The sequence below is a fragment of the Clarias gariepinus genome, chromosome 3 (assembly GCF_024256425.1).
Source record: "Clarias gariepinus isolate MV-2021 ecotype Netherlands chromosome 3, CGAR_prim_01v2, whole genome shotgun sequence".
NCBI classification, from domain to species: Eukaryota; Metazoa; Chordata; class Actinopteri; order Siluriformes; family Clariidae; genus Clarias; species Clarias gariepinus.
The window spans coordinates 44,420,283-44,445,916 of NC_071102.1; the positions used below are offsets into that span (position 1 = coordinate 44,420,283).

Genomic DNA, 25,634 nt, shown 5'->3' on the forward strand with positions numbered 1-25,634 from the left:
CTCCAGTCTGAGTCGTTCGTTCTTTTGAATCTATTGCACTGCATAGCGTCTATGGGAGTCACGTGACCGAAAAGATTCAAACGTAACGACTCATTTCTGTTTCCTGTATATAACGTACGGAGGTTTTGCGATGCTTTGCGCATGCGCGACCAGTAGAAATAAACGAATCACTCTCCTAAACGACTCGTTCATCTGAGTCATGTAAAGATTCGTTCAAAAAGAACGAATCGTTCATGAGCGACCCATCACTAGTGTGTGGTGATATTACCTTTATTTCGTATTTTCCCTCGTCTGATTATTGCTTGTCATCATGTTTGACGGGAACATGCACGCGAGGTACGTATCGGCTAATAAACACCAGTGTGGCAAATAAACTGGTTGGGAAATCCCCTCCATCTAAGCTAAAAACAACCGGAATAACCGGTTAGTCCAGTACCAGCCCCACACCGTGTAACGGGTTTATAGTTTAATTACCTCCTGCATGTCTGTCTGTACAACGCTGTTACAGTTTGGAAATTAAATTAACCGCCGTCATAAAAGCAGCTTATCTGTTGTAAATGAGCCAAAGTACAGCTAGCTAACTAGCCTAACTGCTAGGGGCCATTGGGGGGAAGTGTTTTAAAATAACAGAGCTCCAATATCTACTGTAGCTTATTCATGGCTTATATATTTATTTAATTTTAAAATATAAATAAAATGAACAATCAAAACTTCATCATTATATATGCTGCTACATTAGTGCAGGTTACATATTGGAAGTTTATAAATGGCTGTGTAACATTACACCCAGCATCACCTGGGAGCCTGGGACATTACTGTGACGATTAACATTATGTTACGAAACACTGAGGTCAATTATTGTACAGGAATGGGTGTGAGTGCTTTTGAAAAAAAAAGTCTGAGGGGAAGTGAAACAAGGTTTATGTCTAACCATCAGCATCGCCCTGTTACATGGTGCGGTAATAATGCATGCTCATGTAATGTTGTTTTTGAGGGAAACCGGACTGGAATTTCAGCTTTAAAGGTCAGGGAAGCTGAGACGAGTGAAAGAGATCTACATGTGAGAGACACACTTACAGAGCGGTACTGAGAGGAGATGTGTTGAGAAGAAAGAGTGTGTGGAAGTGGCAGATGAAGCAGATAAAGTGTTCAAGACACCGAAGAAGTAAAGACAAGATCAGGGAAAGAAGCATTAGACATTTTTAAGGTCTGGAAAATCAGCTTTAAAAGTCTGGGAGGATTTTATGGATTTAAAAATCTGTTAAACAACAAAAAGAAGAAGATTCTTATCATATAAGCTTCATTACATGCCCTGTGTATCCCTTATTGCTCTAATTATAGCAAATATACTAAATGAATAAAGCATAAGGGCATTGGTAGCTCAGTGGTAGGTGTTTAAAACACTGGCCTCCTAGGAACTGCTTAAATGGCCCACAGATGCGGAATTGGCTTGGAGTGATGTCAGGAGGTGGCAATAACGCCCTGCTGAGTTCCTGTAATGTGCAGGTGGTGTTGGTAAATGATTTTGTACAGACAGATGCGTCTCCTCGTCAAGTTGGCGACATCGATTTCCATTGGCTAAATTTTTACAGGAACGACTTCAGTAGGCTCTGAGCCACCTCACCAAGGTTTGTCTTTCATGGAAGTACGGCATTCTTTAAATAATTTGCACCATACAAATGTTTAACTGTGAAGTCTTCTGTAAATATTTGTCTTCATTCACCAGAAATTTGATTGGGTGAACGTCATCCTGCAGATGCCCACTGACTGGTCAAGCACCATATAGCATCCTGGCTTACACGACCAAACATATTTTCATAGAATAACAGCCTCAAGTATATATAGAATAACAGAATATAGGCCTGCAAATAAGTATTGCCATCTTTTGACAGTTGTGATACCATACTTTGAATTTAGCAAAATTTGTACAAGTACTGTGAATTTTTTTGTTTGTAATTACACCTTTTTAATTGTTCCACAGATATTTTTTCTTCACCTTCCTGCTGGTGGTAAACAGAGGTAAGTCTTTGACAATAGTTCCACAGATATTCTTTCTTTCAAAGGTACTCGTGGCCAGGGGAGAGTTCTGCACATTTGGGTTTGTGTGACTGGCAGAGCTTAGCTGAGCCTCTGTACTACAATATTTATTTAAAAATTGTATATATTTCTAATGCGGTTCTTGTCCAACTAGTAAACTATTCATGAAAATAACCCTAGAGAGTGACAAGCTAATTACACTCAGGGACATAATTCATATGAAATCTCATGAAAAGACAAATAATTAATAAGTCAAACATTCAACTGATTATAAAAATTGTTAATGGAGTAAATGAAGATGCAGGGACCATGTACGCAGCATGTCCAACACACACATGCTTTTTTCCAAGCTGTTAAATTTGGAAACACAACTGTACAGATTGTCGTTATGTTCTGTAGCATCAAATTCAAATTTTATTTGTCACATACACAGTCATACACAGTACGAAATGTAGTGAAATGCTTACACGACCGCCAGTGACCTTAAAAAGAGAATTAAAGCTTATAATAGTAATAAATATGAATAAAAGAAATACGATAGAAAATTTAAATAAAAAATAAAATAAAATAAAATTTAACTAGGAAAAATAGAACTAAAAATAGAAACTGAAAATAGAAATGTACTGTACAAATAGAAATATAATGGTGTGCAAATATGGGTCATTGACGGATAAGACTTTTTAATAGGCCAATTTTAAAATACCAAAAATATGAATATGTTTGGCCATTTTCTAAACATTTGGAATGTAGTGTACACATGCCTTTATAAAGAAAAGTAAAAAAATGACATTTTAATGTTTTTACACTTATTTTATAATACATAGCCTTAAAAAAGTCATCTGGGGCGACCGCAATATATCTCAAAATTCCCATTTTTATGTTTCATTAAGACTAGTTGAACTCATATAGGTAAATGGATAAACTGATGAAGAAAGATAAACCTTAGTGCTCTTTCATTTTATGAAAACCATTATTTCACAAGTTTATTCTATAATATCAGAGTCTCCCTCATTATCCAGTTACAATACTGATTTTTACTTTAAAAGCGAAAAAACTGAATTAGCATTTATACAGATATTACACATTCAACAATAGCATACCACTGATTAATATTTGAGGCTAAACTGATGGATATTTGGTTATGAATTTAGTGTAATTATTGCCATTTGTTGGTTACCCCACATGTCATATGGTCGCCCCAAATGATAAGAAAACCACAGGTATAAAAATTTCAGTTAAAATGTACACAAAAGAGTTCAAGACAAAAGAAAATTTAACTCTTTTTATTCAAATAACATTTCAACATTTAAATATAACAAATCAGAAGGACATTAACATTTAAAATGATATAATTTTTATTGCAACACACATTAAATGCTTCAAGAACTTGAGTAAGTTGAAGAAGCTGAGTAAAGAATCTCTTTTTTGGAACCTTTTTGATTTATTGGACAGGGATGAACACTACTTGCATCTCAATTAACCTTCTAACAGTCAAATATCACAAATAATAAGTCTCTTTTTTTGGCCCTTTCCTTTTCTTTTCTCATTGGAAGGGCCATATTTCATTCTTGTAATTTGTTGTTGTGTTTATTTCATTTCAATTTGTTTAAGCATTATACATTAAGTTAATTGAGTTTATTAGTTTAGGCACTTAGTATTATCCCCGTAAGTTGTATTGTGACATCATCCCACAGTTGTGTAGCTGCATGTCTATCACGCACGTTAGTTGTAAGTTGTTGTTACGACACGGAAGGATACAGAAAGGTATGGAGAACACAAGCTTTTGACCGTGATACTGTGAGGTAAAGGATACAGTAAAATAAGTTGTTGTAAACTGTAATCTACCGAAGCTACAGAACACAGCAAACGACTTGTCGTGACTACAGTGGATTTATGCAAGAAACTGTAACAACCGTTGTACTTTGATGTTGAGATACTCTGCTCTTGCTGCAGGGTCGGAGTTGACTTTCTGTCTATGACGAGCAGTCCTCTCTTTGCTTGTTAATCGTGCCATCTAGGAAATAGGTAAAATAGGTTAAAACTTGTTTTAAATGACTAATACATGTTTAGTCAGATAAATAGAATGTCATTGTGTAGTTTTTTTTTTTTTTTTACATTTTTCCTGTAGGATTGTACTAAAACAAAAAAATAAATGTTTATTCCTATAAAAGGAATGGAAAATGCCTGAATTAAAAGAAAGATAAAATATACAAATAATTATGCTTAAACAATTAACTCTATGTATATAATTGATGTATAGGATATGAAAACTACAAATATAGGACATATATCTATCATTTAAAACACTCAGCAGTGGTCGCCCCACATGATACTCGGTCGCCCCATATGATGTTTTCAAGTTTACTCAAGTATAACAGGCTAACAGTTAGCCTCAGAAACCAAACAAGCTTCTTCTAGTGATAAAGCACTATCAAATTTATCATCAAAATATAGATTTGTGGGAAAAAAATTATAATTCACAGTTTTGGGGTGGTCGCCCCACATGATGACCAAAAGTGACTACGACATCACAGCAGTTAAAAAACAGCTTTTTCTTACTATATGAGAGAGACTGATTTACCTTACAGTTGTTTCCAGGGGGTCTTCACTTGTGTCTGGCTGATGCAGTATCCCATCCTTGAAATGTTTTTCAAAATAAAGGTCCCAAAATTGTGGTTTGTTGATGGTCGCCCCGGATGATATGGATAGAATCAACATAATTCGAGCAACATTCGTTTGTATATCAAGATAGAAATATATGTGCAAATGCTTTATAGTTTTGTCAATGAGTGTAAAACATGTTTGAAATTATGCCAACTAGGAAAAGGGATATATTTAAGTTGATTTAAAGTGTTTTTAAACCAGTTTTCCTAACAAAAGTCAAGGCCGGACGGTCGCCCCATATGATGTTTTGGCACTTCGGATAGCAGAAAAATGATGAAAAACTTAAAAATTTGGAGAAGTTAGAGTGGTTTAGTAGGTAAAGAAGGTATAACAAGTAGATGAGAAATTTTTATGTATTTTTTAGTTTTTTCTGCAAAATAAAATTAACCCGGACAGAAAAAGGGGGCGTCACGTCATTGACCCATATGCATAGAAAAAGTGACTTTGTGCAAAGGTTATTAAAGTGTCTTTGTGCAATGGTCCAGAATGTAAACGTAAACATGTAGTGTAGATGTGCGTGGAGTTGTCCATAGTGTCCATGGATGTATAAAGATTGATTGATTGATTGTGAAAATTGTGAAAATATTGTGTTAATTCTGCATAGTGTTGTGGTTGAGAGACCTTATCGCCTGCGGGAAGAAACTCCTCCTCAGTCTTTCTTTGTTGGCCCTCAGGGAGCGGAATCGCTTCCCAGACCGCAACAGAGTGAACAGTCCATTGTTGGGGTGGCTGAGGTCCTTCACGACCTTCCTGGCCTTGGTCCAGCACCGCTTGGTGTAGATTGAGTGCAGGTCAGGGAGCTCTGTGCTCAGCTGATCGCACCACCCTCTGTAGAGCTCGTCTGTCCTGCATGGTGCCGAACCAGGTCGTGATGTTTCCCGTCAGTATGCTCTCTATGGTGCAGGAGTAGAATTTCCAGAGCACCTTGGAGGGCAGTCTAAAGTCTCTCAAGCGCCTGAGGTGGTACAGACGCTGCCGGCCCTATTTTACCACGGTGTTGATGTGATAGGACCATCCCAGGTCCTGCGTGATGTGAACACCGAGGTATCTGAAGCTGTCCACTCTCTCCACTGGGCTCCTGTTAATGATGGGGGTTTGGTAGTTCCTCACCTGCCTTGTACTGAAGTCCACTATCAGCTCCTTTGTCTTGCTGACCTTCAGGAGGAGATTGTTTCTCTGGCACCAGTTCTCCAGATTTCCAACCTCCTCCAGGTAGGCCGTCTCATCATTGTTGGTGATCAGGCCCACCACGACAGTGTCGTCAGCAAACTTGTTGACGGTGTTGGAGTTGGTAGTGGCCACGCAGTCATAGGTGTACAGAGAGTACAGCAGGGGGCTCAGAACACAACCCTGGGGGGCTCCAGTGCTGAGAGTGAGTGGGGCTGAGACATGTCCGCCCATCCTTACTGCCTGTGGTCTGCCAGTCAGAAAATTAGAGATCCACTGACACATGGATGAGCTGAGTCCCAGGTGCTCCAGCTTGGTGGTGAGTGTGAAGGGAATTATGGTATTAAATGCAGAGCTGTAGTCGATGAAGAGCATTTTTACATAATTCCCCCTCCGAGTGTCCAGGTGAGTGAGAGATGTATGGAGGAGATGTGAGATTGCATCGTCCGTGGAACGGTTTGGACGGTATGCAAACTGTAGTGGGTCCAGTGTGTCTGGTAGTGAAGAAATGATGAAGTCTTTGACCAGGCGTTTAAAGCACTTCATCACGACTGAGTTAAGAGCTACAGGGCGATAGTCATTAAGAGAAGCAGGATGTGGTTTCTTTGGGACAGAAACAATAATGGACTCTTTAAAGCATGTGGGGATCACCGACTGAGATAAAGAGAGGTTGAATATCTCACACAGGTGCAAGCTGGTCTGCGCAGGCTCTGAGAATACGGCCTGAGATGCCGTCTGGTCCTGCTGCTTTCCTGGTGTTCACTTTCTTGAAGGCTCTCCTCACGTCTTGCTCGGTGATGATGAACACGCTTCCGGTGCTGGCAGTGACTTCCCGTCTGTAGCCGTTAGCGCCGCTAGCATTAGCATCGCTAGCGTCTTTAGCTGCAGCCTCGAAGCGAGCATAGAAAGTGTTCAGCTCGTCTGCCAGAGTCACGTCTGCGTTCGTCATACCGGTTGTTGGTGCTTTATAGTCCGTAATTGTCCTTAGTCCCTGCCACAGGCTCCTAGAGTCACTCTGTTGGAGCTGTGACTCTAGTTTCCTCCCGTAGCGCTGCTTCGCCTCTTACACCGCCTTCCGGACGCTGTATGACGCAGCCTTGTACGGTTCCATGTCCCCCGACGCAAGTCCAGTGTTGTAGGCAGCGGTGCGAGATCTCAGAGCGCCGCGGATGGTTTTATCCGCCTACGGCTTCTGGTTGGGAAACGTTTTAATAGTCTTTTTTTCCACGGTATCATCCGCTAGTTTCCCCATGAATCCCACAACCGCTTCCGTAAACACGCTGACGTCATCATCGGAGCTGTTTCTGAACATGTCCCAGTCGGCGTCATCGAGTGCGTCCTGTAACGCGGCCACCGATTGGTCTGTCCAGCGCGCGACCTCCCTCTGAACCGGAACTTCCTATTTTAGCCTTTGTTTGTATTTTGGCATGAGGAAGATGGCGGCGTGGTCGGATTTACCAAACGGTGGATGAGATTGTGCCTTGTAGCCGTCCTTGACAGTTGTATAACAGTGATCCAGTGTCCTTTCGCCCCTGGTGGGGCAGGTGATGTGCTGATAAAAGTTCGGCGCTGCGCGTTTGAGGTTGGCACTGTTAAAGTCCCCCGTGTTTGTGATTGTTGTTGTGTGAGTGCCATATGCAGATCGCATAAGGCAGTGTCCGTGTCCGCTTGTGGTGGAATATAAACGGCGCTGATTATGACCGATGTAAACTCCCGAGGTAGATAAAAAGGACGACACATGATGGACAGTAGTTCCAGATTTGGTGTGCAGGAACGTGTGAGAGGAACAACGTTTGCGCTGTTGCACCAGCTGCTGTTCACCATTAAACACACGCCGGCTCCTCTTGACTTCCCCGAGTCCCGTGTCCTGTCCATGCGGTAAACCGAGAAGAACTCGGCCGGCTGGATGGCGTGGTCCGGCACCGCTGGGTTCAGCCATGTCTCGGTGAAGCAGAGGAGATTGCAGTCCCGAATGTCTCTCTGGAACTTTATCCTGGCCCTGAGGTCATCGAGCTTGTTTTCCAGTGACTGGACGTTGGCGAGCAGGATGCTAGGCAGAGGTGTGCAGTGTGCACGGGCTCTCAGCCTGTTCGTAACGCCGGCTTGTTTCCCTCGGGGCCGCCGCTTCGCGTCGCGTTTTTTGTTTTCCCTCAGGATCTCACTCGGCCAGCTCGGATCCGGGGTTAAAAACGTCGAATTGTGAGTACATTGTATACCAATAGAAACAAGAGTGTCTCTATCATAACTAATGTACTTCATGGTGGTAATTTGACTGGTTTTAAAACGCTAAAAACTAACTTAAAGAACAAAAACAAAGAAAAGGTGGTCGGAGCAGTCGTGACGGCAGCCGACCTCATCGGCGCCATCATGGCTTCTCTTCATTGGATGTAAAAAACCCAAACATGTACAGGACAAGTCAAGTGTTGTGTGCATCAGATCGGGATTTAAATGTTGCTGGAATTTTGTTACTGTTTATTTCTATCCTATCTAAGTTGCAACCTGCTTTAACAAAAATATTTAAAGATAGATTACCAGTTAAGTGCATTGTTAAAGTACACTAAGCATGTTCCTGACTTTTCTTGACTGCCTTTATATAATCTCTCTCTGCACTGTCATGCCCCCTACAGAAACTGCTTAATTGTTTGTTTTTGTTGGTGGTTTTTCAGTGTCATCGCAGAATGTCCGCCTGGTTAAGGGTACACTAGGAGGAAGCGTCGTCTTACCGTGTTCGTCTGATCAGAGTAATACAAACGTGTACTGGCGATACAGCGAAAAGATTACGGTGTGTGACATCATCAAAGGCGAAGTGGATTTTGACGAGCAGGACCCAGTGTTCAAGGACAGAGTGGAGAGTTTTTCCTCAGAGTTTGCAAAAGGCAACTTTTCAATCAAACTGAAAAACCTGAAAAAGTCTGATGAAGGAGTTTATACCTGCAATTTCCCCAAAATACTTACTCCAGGGACATTGAAACTGATTGTTACAGGTGTGTCTGTGATTTTATGAACTACAAGTACTACTAATATTAATACTACTATTACTGCCTATTAAAGCGCTCGCCCTATTATCCGGGGAGTGCTGGTTCGAACCCCGGGTAATGCTGTTGTCCTCTCACAGCCGGAGGCACAGAGAGAGCTGATTGGCCGAGCTCTCTCAGGGGGGAGGGATGAGAGGTACTCGCGCTCCCACATTAATCACGGCTCTACAGCCAATCAGGGGCGTCTGTGAGCTTGCGCACGTGGAAGGAGCAGATAGCGTTTCCTCCGAGTGTGTTACTCCGCCCCTAATGGTGCGTGAGCAAGCAGTTCGAAAAGATGCTGTCGGCTAACGTCACGTGGTTCGGAGGAAACACGGGATAGTCTTCGCCCTCCCGACTGAGTGGTAGTAGTAGCCTTAATGTGGTAGCCCCCTAGTGACGAGGAGGAATTGGCTATGACTAATATTGGGGAGAAAATTGGAACCCCCCCCACCCAAAAAAAAAAAAACCTACTACTATTACTACTAATAATTATTATAATAATAATCATCACCCTTCTTGAACAGTCTCTTAAGTCTACCTGAGGGCGGTTAGTTTTCACACTTATGGTTATAACGTAACTCAGGTGATTGTTTGTTTGTCTTCCGCAGAAAACAGAATTGGGATTGTCATGAGAGGACCATATAGCCTTGTACTTTTTCTCCTGGGATGCATTCTACTGCTCTGAACCACCTCAAGCACAAACACATTGACCTTTTTTCTTGATTTTTGCAGGATTTTCATATTTTTTAAAAATGCTAAAGGCTTTGCTAAGAGTACAGTGCCCACCAAAGTTTTTAATTGATTCTCTGCCAATAAATGCCATGTTGGACGTTCATCTCAACATTCTAAAAAGAAATGTCTCCCTAAAAAGAGAATAAAATCGTGCAGCTATAGCCAGCATCTTCGGGTAATGGTCACCTCAACCATCATACAAATATGTGCTCGTAGGGATGCTGGTGCAAGGTGGGGTGGACTGAGTATTTCTGGAACAGCTGATTCCCACACACAGCCTAGTGTTGAATTAGAATTAAGCAAAAAATATAAAACATCCACTGAGCAGCAGCAGTTTTGCAGATAGGACCGCCTGGTTGATGAGAGAGTTTAAAAGAACGGACTGATTCAACTTGACAAAAAAGGCTGCAAATGTGCTACAACACCAGAAGACCATGTCGGGTTCAATTTCTGTCAGCCAAGAACAGAATGCTAAGGCAGCCAGGAGCACAAGCTCACAGAAACTGTAGGTTCAAAGAAACTTAATTCCTGGATAGAATTTGGCCCCAACAGAATGAACTCATGGACCCAATCTGTCTTGAGCTAAACGTTCAGGCTGGTGGAGGTGATGTTATGTATTCTTGCCACACTTTAGGACCATTAATACCAATCAATAATTGCATAAGTCAAAACAGGAAACTGAACTGAAAACAGGATTTAACAAACTATTAAACATTTTCTTAACACCTGATTATCCAGACAGTGGTTGTCCTTTTAGATCAGCAGTTTATCCAAAAATACAGCCTACCTAGGATTAGAGGGGAGACTTTAAATACAAAATAAAATGTTGTATTATTGTGGAAAAAAAGATCTCCTTACATAGTGCCTATCAAACCATATACTAATATTAGTAGGATTGCCTTTGTATAATGCGTTAAACATGAATTTATCTGCAGAGATGAACAATGCTTATTGGTTTATTCACCGTATAATGTTTGTATAATTATTTATTTTATTTTCTAGCATTGTATTTATTCATATTGTATTTATCTTATTGCAACTATTGTTTAAGTTTGTTAATTCAGCGTTACCGATGTTTTGCCACTCTACATTGTGGATCTCGAAGGATATATATAAACAAAATGATGCATTTGAAAAAAGCCCCTGAATATTCTGTAATAACTCTCGCTATGATAAAACAATCTAAATAAAAAAACATTTTTTACATACCTTGACGTATGTGTAATCGATTGCATTAAATGCGATGCTGGAGGGATCTCAGTTTTTTGCCAGACACATTTCGAAGCAGCACTGCATGTTCCTAAACGGCTCCAGGCCCCCGAATACAGGATAAAGCGGTATAGACGATGAGTGAGTTAGTGAGTGAGTGAGCGAGCTCTTGAACGATGGTGACACAATATGCATGCAATTCCTTTTTGCAGCTCTCCAACATGTTGAATAAGACCTTCCTGTGCGAGGCGTTCCAGAGATTCCATAGGCGATTGCTGTAGACGAAGTTGCACATCACTAATTGTGTTCTGAGACATTTATGGACGGAGATCAATGATGTTTCCAGTTTCCATACCATCCTCTGAAGGGTACGTCAGGGACACCATATTTCTTTCTAAATTCACTTTGACATTGCTTAAACGAATTGGTGACCCAATAGGATTGGGCCAAGCTGCTCATTACTGTAGACCAAGTTGAGTGACCGTGTGAAGGGGTACAGTGTCTGGTGCCTACATTATCGGGCCAAGTCGGGGGCATCCCATCAGAGTGTTCAAAGCTGCATATACTGTACTGGGGAGCACATTGTACATTGTTTCATTCATATTGCTTCCTCCTAGCGAGAGGAGTTCATGAAGTCTCTCAATTATTTATTTTCCCTGTTTCTGAAGTTTGTGCAACTTGCAATAAATTCGGTGTGAGGTTGGAATATAAACTGGTCCTGCTTGTGTTTCATTTCTTCTTCTTTTTTTTAATTTGCACTGTGTCTGTGTTTTTACATAAATGATAATGTGGGTTGTTATTTCTACTGCTTAAAGTCCGGTTCCATAGGCAAACATTTATTTTATTATACAATATATAACATTAAACACATCGTCGTAAGTCAACTAGTTTTAAGCTTGGTTATATTGTATCTTCAAAGCCATTTTGGATATGAAATTTCACACACACCTGCACCCTTATGCAATTATACAATCACGTGGAATATAAAATCAAGCTAGTTCTATTACAGCAGCAGAAGGTTCTGCTCCTGTTATGCTAGAACCACAATCTGATACTATAATAGGCTTTAATTCACCCAGCCTGGACAGCTAAAGAATGGAACCCCAAGATAATATTAGTAATCCTAACTGATTAGTATAAATATCGTGACAGTGGGGGCATGGTTAAGTCATTAGTTATGGATGGAAATGATGCAGGTTTGCCAGTCCTGAAGAATTACTGAAAAAAGATTTATTTAGATGGCTTATGAATAGATTTATTCGCCAGCTACCCCTTTGAGCCCATTACTCTTAATTGCAGGCTCATTCAAAAGGATTGGTACAGTTCTCATCAGGACATAAGAGAGGTGCACGCAATGGTACCTTGTGTTAGTCATAGTGGATTATACAGGATGACCTCTGTCTTTTCTTTCTTTTTCTTTTTTTTTTTTTACCAACATTATGCAATTGTGGGCAACTGGTTGTGGAAAAAGAATATCACATGAAAATAATTTTCACATCCTTAAGCTTTAAAAAAAAAGGAAGAAAAACAACAATCTTTAGGTTGCAATTTTACAAAGAATTACAGATTATGTGACAGATTCTCATGGTAATAAACTTGGCTATGGATACGTACAGAATTAAGGATTTCCTGCTTCGACCATTTTGACCTTTTTTTTTAGGTTTACTTATCCTGTATTTATCTTGTACTATATCTATCTACTGTATGTATACAGTAATATTACTGACAGTAACACACCTTACACACCTAATTTGTCCATTTGTTCTAATCACCATCTAGTGTAAGTTCAGTGTGTTGCTGTTGGTCTAAATACTGTACATAAACACGGACAAGCTTCGAGGCAGAGACTAGTTTTTAACAGTAGTTTAATCGGCAAATGATGGTTCTAGCACTTACCATGCTTCACTGTTCACCATTCTTGTGTGTTGTAGAAAACCTTGTAGAGATTGTCTTCTATTTACTGTAAGGTTTCTTTAATACCTCTAATAGACTAATGCCCTGTTTGTTTAGAATCGCATTATATCTGTGATGTGCGTTTTCTTCACTTCCTGTTTCTTCTCCAGCTCAAGTCTTCTGTGCAGCAACTCTTACACATAAAAGCTTGCATGCAGATTACTTCCCCTTACAGCGAGCACTGTCTTGTGTCTGGGCCACCTGACGGGGTTTTGTGAGACCTGTAATCACTATAATTACATATATTTTATATAAAAGATCAGGTCTATAGGTATTTAAATACAAGATAAAGGTAAAATAATTGGGTACAATGTGAGATCAATGAATTTCAGGTAAAGCAATCAGCATGGGATTGAAGTGTAGACTTTTAACCCTTAATTCAATTGTTTGGGACAAAAGAATATTGCTTAATATGTTATGAAATTTCAGGCATTTTTACAAATTCTATTTATTTTATATACTGCAAGTTCTCAAATGAACAAAAGCAGGGGGGCTAGATTTGTTCCATGCACTATGAGTTTGATACGTGACCCATTTTTGTCTTAGTGGCTTTTGTCTTTTGCAGAGTTTATGGGCGTGGTTAAATCAGCTGTACCAAAAAACACTTAAGTTACTGAATCATTTAGTTAGTAAAGTTTTTCCAAATTAGGTGGGTGAACTTTACTAAATCATTGAACAGTAAGTGACATTCATTAACATTTGTACTCAGCCCCCCTAAAAATTCTCCATGAACTTCACACAAATTGGTGATCACCCATCGTCCCCTTTAAATTTCATATGAAAGCAGCGGCAGACTTCGGCTCCTTCGGCTCCTCCCCGTCTTTCAGCAGGTCTTCAATTCGCCATCACAGAGGGAGGATTAAGTAGAGGTGGGCGATACTGCTAAATTTTTAACGCCAATACCGATACCGATATTTTTTTCATTTTTAGCACACAATATAAATAACATCTACGAAATTATTAATTTAAGTCTATAGCCTATCCACTTGTAGCTTAAGAAAAGCAATCCTATAGTGTCCCTTCCATGGTTAAATTAAACACACACACACCGTGAACACACACCCGGCGCAGTGCAGTGTTTTGTTAATCTGAGTTTTCATTAAATAAAATGAATAAAGATTCATAAATATTGTAAAAAAAAAATATTCATTTTTAGTTGTCCATTAATACATTGTTAACAAATGACACTTTATTTGTAAAGTGTTACCATTTTTCAACACTGGCAACACTAGTTTTAATATAAAACCGCAGTTTTACAAAAAAATACCACAGTTAAACTGGTTAGTGTAAGCATTGTTAATTTGTGGTTCATATTACCCATGGTTACGTTTTGTTACAATAACTATGGTGATGACACATCATGCTGAAGATCCAATATGACTAAAAACATATCTTTACCAGTGTTAGCTACCTGGATATTTCTGAGGGTGAAAGGACTCTGCCAGTGACTTCTGTCTCGCTGCCAGCGGCGCTCTGTCTAAAAGAATTGCCTCCTGTCTTTCTCTTTGTAGTTCCGAGCTCTCTTTGCCATGTCGTTTTATGCGTTTGTGTAAGTTGGTGGTGTTACAACAGTAGCGAATCATCTTTTTACGTCGCAATTTGCTGTGTTTTCATTCACAGCAGTAAAATATCTCCACGCATCGCTCCATTTCTTATCTGCCAGCTCCTTGATACCAAGGCCGACACGCACCTCGCTCTCACTCTCTCTGCAGTTGCTTGTTTTTGGCGCTGCTGAGTCACGTGATGGTAGGGCAACAAAACACAGCAGAGCAGGAAGGGGTGACCAATGTGCGTGACGTGTGAAAGAAGCTGCATAAGAGAAAGCATTACATACAAGCTCATATCAAATATTATATTTCTTGCAAAATAAATAAAATCACTGGTTTAAAAAAAGACCTTAATATCGATATTTTGACTTTTGGATTGATAATTTTCGAAACAACCCCTATATCGAAAGTATCGATATTAAGGATCGATATGCCCACCACTAGGATTAAGGCAAGGTGTGTGTTTTTCGATAAATTGTTATATCTGCATCAGTGCAGTCCTTCCTCGTAAATACAGTTTACAAAAATTTAAACATTTTCGCTGTGTTCACCCTCATCACACCAGCTGTTTCCTCTAGTGAACATAAAGCCCTTAATACACACTCTTTGAACCTATAGTCTACTTTACAAAACAATCATGCTGTTGCTGTTTTAATTGGAAAACCTAACTGTCTATATAAAACATTGCACAGTGCTTATGACATTAACTACCATAGAGTTCTGCACATAAATAATTAAAAATAGTGACAGACAACATTCAGTGCACTTGGTTTAACTGGATAGCAGTGTGATTTACAGAGACAGAAAAATCCTGTTTTTTGTAACAAATATTATATTGTATTAAATAATGTCCCAGGTCGTGGAAAACATTTATTAGCCTTAGAGTAGGGTTTTTGTCACTTTGATTTAGAAAAACTTACTTTTTAATGAAAAGAAACAAAAAAATAATGATATAAAAAGATGTTTTATTTATTACATTAAAACAATGTTTGTCTATATTAATGAATTTGAATAAATAGCCTAGTAGATATAAAGTTTTAAGGGGTTGAATAAAGAACTTACTGTCTTATTTATGAGGCCAAAACAATAAATGAAACTAGATAACATGATGATCAAAGTTTTAATATTTATATTTAACTGTATATGGATATACAAAGGTTTTTCAAGTCACATGCAAGTAGGTCACTAAATGAACAGCAGTCAGGTAAGAATAAAACATGGGCAGCCTCTCATGCAGTTAGTACACATTAGTACTGTGTTACTGTACTGTGTAACGATTTTGCCACATTCTACGATGGGAAGATTGTAGCAATCCGCCAGTCCTTCGCTCTCAACCAAAGTCCTACGGCAGAACCTCAGGACCTTTCCTTCCCTCCTTTAGCAGAATTTTCCAACTTGTCATCTGACGAGATTCAACAGATCATCTCGTCATCTAACCCCACCACCTGTTCATTAGACCCAATCCCTTCCACAATGCTCCAGGCCATCTCACGAGACTTCCTTTCCTTCACCACAGCCATCATCAACCAATCCATATCATCTGGTCATGTTCCTGCCGCTTTTAAGAAGGCGAGGGTTATTCCCATCCTCAAGAAACCCTGCCTGGACCCATCAGAAGTTAACAACTATCGCCCGGTATCACTGCTCTCTTTTATTTCCAAAATTCTTGAAAGAACGGTTTATAATCAAATGTCTCTTTATCTCTCACAGAACAACCTTAATGACCCAAACCAATCTGGATTCAAAGTGGCACATTCCACAGAGACTGCCCTTCTGTCAGTCACTGAGAAGCTCCATGCTGCTAGATCTGCTAAACTTTCATCTGTCCTCATCCTCCTGGACCTGTCAGCTGCATTTGACACCGTGAACCACAAGATTCTATTATCTATTCTTACAAGCCTTGGAATTTGTGGAACAGCGTGGCAATGGTTTGCTTCTTACCTTAAAGATAGGTCATATGAGGTAACATGGAGGGGATCTACATCTGCCCCACGTAGACTCTCTACTGGTGTCCCGCAGGGCTCAGTACTTGGTCCTCTTCTGTTCTCCCTCTATACCCGGTCTCTTGGTAAGGTCATATCATCGCATGGATTCTCATACCACTGTTATGCAGACGACACCCAACTTGTCCTCTCCTTTCCTCCCTCTGACACTCAGGTTTCCACCCGGATCTCAGCATGTCTGGCAGACATCTCATTTTGGATGGCTGCTCATCAGCTGAAGCTCAATCTCAGTAAAACCGAACTGTTGTTTATCCCTTGTGACTCATCTCCAGGTCAAGACCTTGTGATATCCATGGACAACAACCAAATCACTCCCTCAACCACCGCCCGCAATCTTGGGGTAACCGTGGACAATCATCTGTCATTTTCCCCACACATCGCTAACCTTACTCGCTCTTGTCGATTTCTTCTTTACAATATCAGAAGAATTCGCCCATTTCTTTCTTCACAGGCTACTCAGGTGCTTGTTCAGTCCCTTGTTATTTCAAGACTGGACTACTGCAACTCACTCCTGGCAGGCCTGCCTCTGTCCACGATTCGTCCTCTGCAACTGATCCAGAATGCAGCAGCACGACTCGTTTTTAACCTTCCCAAGTTCTCCCACACCACCCCACTCCTCCGCTCCCTGCACTGGCTTCCTGTAGCTGCCCGCATCAAATTCAAAACACTGATGCTTGCCTACAAAGCCAAAAATGGCCCAGCACCCACTTACCTCTCTGCGTTAATTACACCACGCACTGCACCACGTTGCCTCCGATCCTCCAGCACTGCTCGCCTCATCCCACCATCTCTCAGGGATCGAGGGCGGCATTCATCCAGGCTCTTTTCTGTTCTGGCACCTAGATGGTGGAATGAACTTCCTCTAGATGTCCGTACATCAGAGACTTTGACTATCTTTAAACGACGACTCAAGACGCATCTGTTTCTCCAGTACTTGGACTAACCCCCCTCCCCCCGAAAAAAAAAAAAAAAAAAAACTCAGTTGTGTTGGACTAATGGTACTTAGTTATTAACCTAGTTAACCCAGTGTAAGTATGTATCCAATGTTGTAAACATTAAAGCACTTTTTTGTAAGTCGCTCTGGATAAGAGCGTCTGCCAAATGCCTAAATGTAAATGTAAATGTAAATGATGCCTTTTAGATGACCTGCAAAGCGTCTTGAGGAACTTAAAGCAAGGCTATTTACTAATCAACAGCACCTTTGGGATAATCATGACCTTAATTGATTCTCTACAATATTTTTATAAGCAAACAATTACAGATTCTGCAAGTTCTTTTCTTCTTTTGCATTTATATTTTTAACCATTTATATAATAAAGCAGTAAACATGTCCATCTGAAATACGAGGCCAAGGCGTTGACAGTGTTGCATTAAACATAAGGTGTGTATTTAGGGAGAGCTTAGTGGTTAAAACGTTGAACTACAGATTTAAAAGTCATGGATTGAAACCCCTGCTACCACGTTTTACCTTCAACTGCTCAGATAAATAATAATCACATCACAAATCCCTAAATATGGTTTTATACTCTTTATAACCGCTCATGGAATGGCTCTCATTCATCTCAGATTACATTTACATTTACATTTAGATTACTCTGTCGGAACTGACTTTAGTGTTTGTTGGTGGATTTCCTGAGGAGAAAGAGTTTCTAAAATAAAATCACCTGCTGGTTGATTCACTAAAGCCCAGAGTCACCTGTATGATCATTTTATTGTCCTCTTCAGAAAGACAGAAGGATGGATTTAGTTTTTAAGTAAACATCACCATGAGATTATTATATATTTAATTTGTCTTTATTGTTGTTACGGTTCTGTCCTTGGGTTTTATAAGGTGCATTTTGAATTTTTGATGGTTAAGTAAGTTATGTTTTTTGCTTGTCTTCTAAATGTGTGATTTTTTTCTTTTTTGCTCATTTATGACTTAAATTGTAATTAGAGCTCAATCGACACATTTTAATATAAACTTTACTACAACAACTTTCTATTTGTAGAACTATTCTATTTTTTGATCAGTTTACTGATGAATGAATCTTAAAATGCTAAGAATTTTTTTTTTTATTCTCAGAACCACAACTAATACAAGTATAAGCACCTAAATATCAAAACCCATTAATAGCTGATTTAGTTCTTTTTATTTATGATATTGTTTTCTTTAGGAGCTCACTGGATGCTTACTGAAATCTGAAAGGCACAACTAAATTTTTAGTGATTGGTAAAAATATAATAACATGTTGTTTATCATACTAAATAAATTTCCCTTAAAGCCCATACATCTTCAATCGAACAAATGTGTGTGTGTGTGTGTGTGTGTGTTTGTGTGTATGTGTGTGTGTGTGTGTGTGTGTGTGTTTCATTTAAAAGTGTCTGGAGGAAGTGTTTGAAAAAATCTAACGAAAAAGTACAAAAGTTTGTGGTCATATTGCCGTTGCGCTCACGACGTCTGACTGCAGAGTCTTCAGAAGTTTTTCAGGGTTTAAACGCATCACCATGAAGATCATACAGCTCCACTTCTGTGAGTTCATTAATTAAGATGATATTTTTCCACAGAGCATGTTTGTGTATGTGTATTACCATAGTTTGTCTTTTGTTGTTAGATCTCCTTGTGTGCTGTAGAGCTGCTGGGAGTTTCACAGAGAAGTCAGTAGATTTGGGACAGAATGTGACTCTAAAGTGTGAGGTGTCTGTAAGAAATGTGCTCTGGTTCCTGATGAAGCCGTCAGAACCTCCAGTGTTTATATTACGCTCTTTCTCAAGTAAAACTTTAGACCCACAATACAGCGACCCGGCCTTCAGCAAGAGATTCTCAGTGCAATACAACAGCAGTTTATTTATACACAATATCAGTACTAATGAATTAGGAGTGTATTATTGTAATCAGTCTCAAACTGGTTCACCTCCTGTCATCAGCAGAGGAATCAGACTTTACATCCAGAATAACACCGCTGGTAAGTTTAAAGCCAATGGTATTATTGTACTGTAGTATCATTAAATGTTAGTGATTTTTTTCTAATGTATTCGTGTAATCAGTGGTTTTCAAAGTGGAGCCTGATATATTTTTTTCATTTGGTTAAATAGATGGAAATCATAACATTATCAAATTTATTATAATTAACACTCAGCTTTTAGCATGTTTGAACAGCTATAATCTATAAAAACATTGGAAATTAAGCAATGTCACATTAAATCAAATGTGTTTTCTTTTGCAGGTAATTTAATTTAATTAATAAAAAACCCAAATATGAATAAAATTGACAAAATAGAATTCTAGGATCCTAATACTTCGTCATAGTTCATACTGAGAGCGTTCGTGGAATTGAATTTTTTATATCCGATCACCTCTGATGTAATACATCCTGGACCAAATATGGTGTAGATAAACTGAGTATTTTGTTTAATGATGTGTGTTCTGTGTGTGTTCAGTAAATCTGACAGAAGACAATCAACAAGGTCAAAATCAGACAGACTATAAACATGAAGCGATCAGTACGTGGTCACGTCCTCTCTTCATCTCAGTAATACTGATCTGCACTCTGGCTTTTACAGTTGCAGGTAGGTTTTATTTACCGTGTATTCTGAAGGCTCCTATACAACTAAAAATACAAACCTTTTACTCTGAGTGCTCGAATAGACTTAAGCATTGTCTGTGATAGTGTTAGAAAGTTTACATACATGAAGGTATTTTACTGTCAATGTAATCTTTTTAAATTTAGCATTGTCATGTGTTAATTTGGTTAGGGCTTACTTATTGTGCAGAATAAACCTTGTGTACACAATAACAGCACGCTTGATAAAATCTAATTACATTCGAAAGTTGAAAGTTAAAGTCAAACTGGGGCTTGTGATGAAATTTGTGGTGAATGAAAGTATAAAAGCGATTGACATTTACAGAAGACTTTATTTACAGTATGGTAATGCGAGTCGAACGGTGCATTTTAAAGAAGTCTTATTTAAAACACTTGCACCTTTCAGATGTTTTACTGCAGCTAAGAATCTCATCACCGCATTGCGCTTAAGCCTTCTGAAAATCTTTATGGCTTTTACACCTTCGTTCGCCAGATATTTTATCACCAGACCTGGTTTGACTTGAACATCTCTCGTCATAAGAGGTCATTGGTTCTTTAATTAAATAAAAAATATGTTATTGATTTAATCCTTTTAAAATGTCTGTACAGCCTTAATTTTCCTAAAAATGTGTTTTAATAAATGTTTAAGATCATTTTGTTCTCAGTTTAAATCTTTTTTCATTTGTGTGTTTTAAAACATGACATATCACACTTTTTTTAACGTTTTTTTTTGTTTTACTAAATGATTGATAAAACAATATTACTATATTGTTGTGTGATGTGGTTTAATAGGTTTATAGACTAATTAAAAGATGTTCACACTTCAATCTGGACTGATTCCAAATCCGTTACTGATGTTTCAGTGTTGACGGTGAGCTGCTGTGCAGGATCGAATTCCCTGCAAACTCCAAACTGTAATAAACAGCAGCTCAGTGGATCTCAGGTACATTTATTCCACTGTCAGTAATTTACTAGATAATAATCTGTTCTTTCTCTTTAAAAGTCTCCCTGTAGTGTGTGCACATGAGTGTGTTGTGATTATGAATATGATAATGTAATAAATACACTCTTGATCGTTTACTATCCGAATCATTACATCCTCATGACTTTTCTGCAGATTTTCTTTCCACAAGCCGTGAAGCACGACACCTTCACCGTGGTCGAGTTTACTCAGCTCCCCCCCGAAGCCTAACAACCGCCTCTCCAAAACACACATTATGTTGTTTTTCTTTCTAACTCTTCTACAGGACTGTGGTGACGTCTGCACATCAACAGCAGCTCATGCAAACTACAATACAGACACATACTGCTTTTTCGTGCCCCTTTAATATCATCTTTTTTTTTTTTACCTAAACTCAAACAGAATATCTGGTCAGATTAAACACCTTTAACTTGCAATAATTTGATATGAATGATGCTTTTAATGGAAGTCTTTTTGTGCTGCTTTTTGTAACCAGGTCATAACATAATGTTGTAAATCAAATGTGTCTTACAAAAAACATCATGTCTACCACCTAAAGATGATGATTAAACATGCACACTATCTTTAAGTGTTTCTTATGATCATGCTCCCTTTAGTGCCTAGGGTTACGGTTTAGACTTAGGCCAACTTTACGAAGGAATAATTATGATTGCAGCAGACCTTTCATAGCAATTAGATTTTATTTGCATAGTGTTTCTAACAATGATCATTTTTGCAATGCAGCTTTACAAAATTAGAAGGTGATTTAATGTATCTAATGGTGATATGTAATTCATCAGTTACTACTGTATTATATAGTATGAGTATAAGAAGCTAAAAAAATCTATGTACAGTGGAACCTCGGATTGCGAGTAACATGGTTTGCGAGTGTTCCACAAGACAAGCTTAAAATTGTAAAATTTTGACTTGCAAGTCTTGGTTTACGAGTACCGAGTATTATGTATCACGAATGCGTTTCTTGTTTTGACGCCGGACGTCACATGATCACAACTGATCCAGTGTTCTTTCACTTGCGTGTGCTGCAGAATTGTGGGTAATGTAGGAGTTGACATGGGATGACATGTAGGGTATGGATGACGGAGTTCAATCAATCCAAAGTAACATTAGAAGTAAAATGAATGTAAGCCACCTCAACATTTTAGATACACTAAAGCTAAATACACAAAGAACAGCTTCACTGAGGCGCTATTCATTAGACCCATATGCAGATTTATGGATTAACTGGAGACAGCTTCTGGCAAGACTGCGATGACCAGAGCCCACAGTTGAGCTTCAAAACTGCTCTTCAGAACACCTATGTGACATCATTGAGGATTTATTTAGTCCTTTTTTTATACAGGCTATGGTTTTCTCCCACAACATGCCAGTAGTTATAGTGACCTACAGTTGGTTAATAACCCCTAGGAGTGAATAAGTGTATGGACATAAATGTATATAATGTCTTAAAATGGATGTATAGTCATATTTCAGGCTGTATTCCCACTTCACCCTGGTATTCCTCTGGGCAACATAATTCATTAGCATGGTATTAGTTTTCATTGTTATGCTGATGACACACAGTTATACGTCTTAGCAAAACCACATGAGAAAAAAATATTTTCCATGAAGACGGGCTTGGCCTTGGCTGATGCTGACAGCTGCTCTTTGAGGACTTATGACTGCAGTCACTCGATAGTACAGGACTGGAGTTTCCTACAGTCTACCTGAGTGTCCAATAATGAACTGGACTCCAAAGTAACGTTACCACATCTCCTGTTAGCCTCCTACTGTAACACACAGTATGACTGCAGATCAATCCCTGCTTTCCGTTATCACCCAAATAAGGATGGGTTCCCTGTTGAGTCTGGTTTCTTTCAAGGTTTCTTCCTACTTCCATCTCAGGGTTTTTTCCTTGTCATTGTCACTGTCGTACTCGGCTAACTCATCAGGGACAATCTTATCATTTTGATTCATACACATTCACATTTCATACAAATGTTTAAATCCTGTGTCTTGTAAAACAGTTTGGTTCACTGGTTATCTTGTCAATCTGTGATTTTACACAATAATAAAAGTTTCCATGAAAGTTTCCAGTATAAAACTATAGATGTCTCATTCAGCACACATACAACTGTAAAGTATTTTTTTAGCTTTTTTTTTTATTAATCTTGATAATTTTTAATGTTGTGTGCCAGCCTGAGTGTGTTTTATTTATTGTACCCCAGACGCCTTCTCCTCGTTGTGTGGAGAGGATTTTAGAAAAAAAAGTTGTGGTCAGAGCAGTTCCGTTTAAAGCTCAGCGTGAACTGTTTCTTAACTTAAGTAAAGTGACTTCTGAGTGTTATGAGATTGAGAAGAGCGTTCCAGGTGTAGCATGAGGATCATCCAACTTCACTTCTGTAAGCAAAATTAACATATTATCAGTTTACCACATAGTTTCTATACTTTAAAACTTCTTTCAAAGATGCTTGCTTAATTTGAACAACAAATGGTTTCTAAACCAGCAGAGTACTAATATTCATGTGTTTTTTTTTTTTTTTTTCATTTGTTAGATCTGCTTGTGTGCTGTGGAGCTGCAGAGAGTTTCACAGAGAAGTCGGTAGATTTGGGACAGAATGTGACTCTAAAGTGTGAGGTGTCTGTAAAAGATGTGTACTGGTTCCTGATGAAGCCGTCAGAACCTCCAGTGTTTATATTACGCTCTTTCTCAAGTAAAACTTCAGACGCACAATACAGCGACCCGGCCTTCAGCTTAAGAGATTCTCAGGGCAATACAACAGCAGTTTATTTATACACAATATCAGTACTAATGAATTAGGAGTGTATTATTGTATTCAGTCTCAAACTGGATCACGCTGGATCTTGTTTACACAAACATCCCCGGCGCATATCGGGCAGAGCCCCGCCCCCACCTCGGCTACTCAGACCACATCTCTGTTATGCTAATTCCAGCATACAGACCACTCGTCAGGCGCTCAAAACCGGTTCTGAAGCAGGTGAGAACCTGGCCTGCAGGAGCCATCTCTGCTCTTCAGGACTGTTTCGAGTGCACTGACTGGAACATGTTTAGGGAGGCTGCAACTTACGGCGACTTCACTGACTTGGAGGAGTACACGTCATCAGTGACCAGCTACATCAACAAGTGCACCGATGACGTCACTGTCTCCAAGAGCATCATCTCACGACCCAACCAGAAACCGTGGATTACTGCGGAAGTGCGTGCACTTCTGAGGACCAGAGACTCTGCCTTCAAAGCGGGAGACAAGGTGGCCCTCAGAACAGCAAGGGCCAAACTTTCTCGGGCCATCAGAGAGGCAAAGCGCGCACACGCCCAGAAAATCCACAATCACTTCAGGGACAGCGGGGACACACGGCGCATGTGGCAGGGCTTACAAGCCATCACAAACTACAGGGCGACATCACCTGCCTGTGACAGTGACGGCTCCCTCCCGGATGCGCTGAACAACTTTTATGCTCGGTTTGACAGGCAGAACAACGTAGCGGCGAGGAAGACCACCCCTCCTCCGAACGACCAGGTGCTGTGTCTCACTACAGCTGAGGTGAGGAAAACTCTACGCAGAGTCAACCCACGTAAAGCTGCTGGACCAGACAACATCCCAGGCAGAGTGCTCAGAGAATGTGCTGAACAGCTGGCAGATGTTCTCACCGACATCTTTAACATCTCTCTGAGCAGCGCCGTCGTTCCCACGTGCTTCAAGGCCACCACCATCGTCCCCGTGCCCAAGAAGTCTACTGTGTCCTGTCTCAATGACTACCGTCCCGTTGCACTCACACCCACCATCATGAAGTGCTTCGAGCGGCTCGTCATGAGACACATAAAGACCCTGCTGCCCTCCTCACTGGACCCACTGCAATTTGCGTACCGTCCTAACCGCTCAACGGACGACGCCATCTCCACTACACTCCATCTTGCCCTCACACACCTTGACAAGAAGGACACATATGTTCGAATGCTGTACATAGATTTCAGCTCAGCATTCAACACTATCATCCCCCAACAACTAATTGGGAAGCTGAACCTGTTGGGCCTGAACACCTCCCTCTGCAACTGGATCCTGGACTTTCTGACCGGTAGGCCTCAGTCAGTACGGATCGGGAACTGCACCTCCAGCACCACCACACTGAGCACTGGGGCCCCACAAGGCTGTGTGCTCAGTCCCCTGCTGTTCACACTGCTGACTCACGACTGTGTAGCAACACACAGTTCGAACCACATCATTAAGTTCGCTGATGACACGACCGTGGTGGGTCTCATTAGCAAGAACGACGAGTCAGCGTACAGAGAGGAAGTGCAGAGGCTAACAGACTGGTGTAAAGACAACAACCTGTCTCTAAATGTTGACAAGACAAAGGAGATGGTTGTTGACTTTAGGAGGACACGAGGCGACCATTCTCCGCTGAGCATCAATGGCTCCTCTGTGGGAATCGTCGAAAGCACCAAATTCCTGGGTGTCCACCTAGAGAAGGACCTCAGCTGGTCCCTCAACACCAGCTCCCTACAGAAGAAAGCCCAACAGCGTCTCTTCTTTCTGAGAAGACTGAGGAAGGCCCAGCTTCCACCACCGATCCTGACCACCTTCTATAGAGGAACTATCGAGAGCATCCTGAGCGGCTGCATCACTGTCTGGTTTGGGAATTGTGCCATATCGGATCGCAAAACCCTACAACGGATAGTGAGGACAGCGGAGAAGATCATCGGGGCCTCTCTCCCCTCTATTGAAGACATCTACACCACACGCTGCATCCGCAAAGCCACCAGC

At 40.1% G+C, this 25,634-nt stretch overlaps 1 protein-coding gene across 1 annotated transcript; it reads left to right on the forward strand.

Moving 5' to 3' along the window:
* Positions 1 to 225: 225 nt before the first annotated feature.
* On the forward strand, positions 226 to 11,145 carry LOC128518279 (CD276 antigen homolog). Its single transcript, XM_053491314.1, has 4 exons — positions 226 to 336; positions 1,982 to 2,019; positions 8,535 to 8,852; positions 9,494 to 11,145. The coding sequence occupies exons 1-4, from the start codon at positions 311 to 313 to the stop codon at positions 9,568 to 9,570; spliced, it is 459 nt and encodes a 152-aa protein (XP_053347289.1). The 5' UTR covers positions 226 to 310; the 3' UTR covers positions 9,571 to 11,145.
* Positions 11,146 to 25,634: the final 14,489 nt, after the last annotated feature.

Bases quoted from the DNA above. Each gene is read 5' to 3' on its own strand.
- LOC128518279 (XM_053491314.1), top strand. From the start codon at position 311: ATGTTTGACGGGAACATGCACGCGAG. The intron at 337-1,981 runs GTACGTATCGGC...ATTGTTCCACAG, and splicing joins GACGGGAACATGCACGCGAG to ATATTTTTTCTTCACCTTCC. The intron at 2,020-8,534 runs GTAAGTCTTTGA...GTGGTTTTTCAG, and splicing joins CCTGCTGGTGGTAAACAGAG to TGTCATCGCAGAATGTCCGC.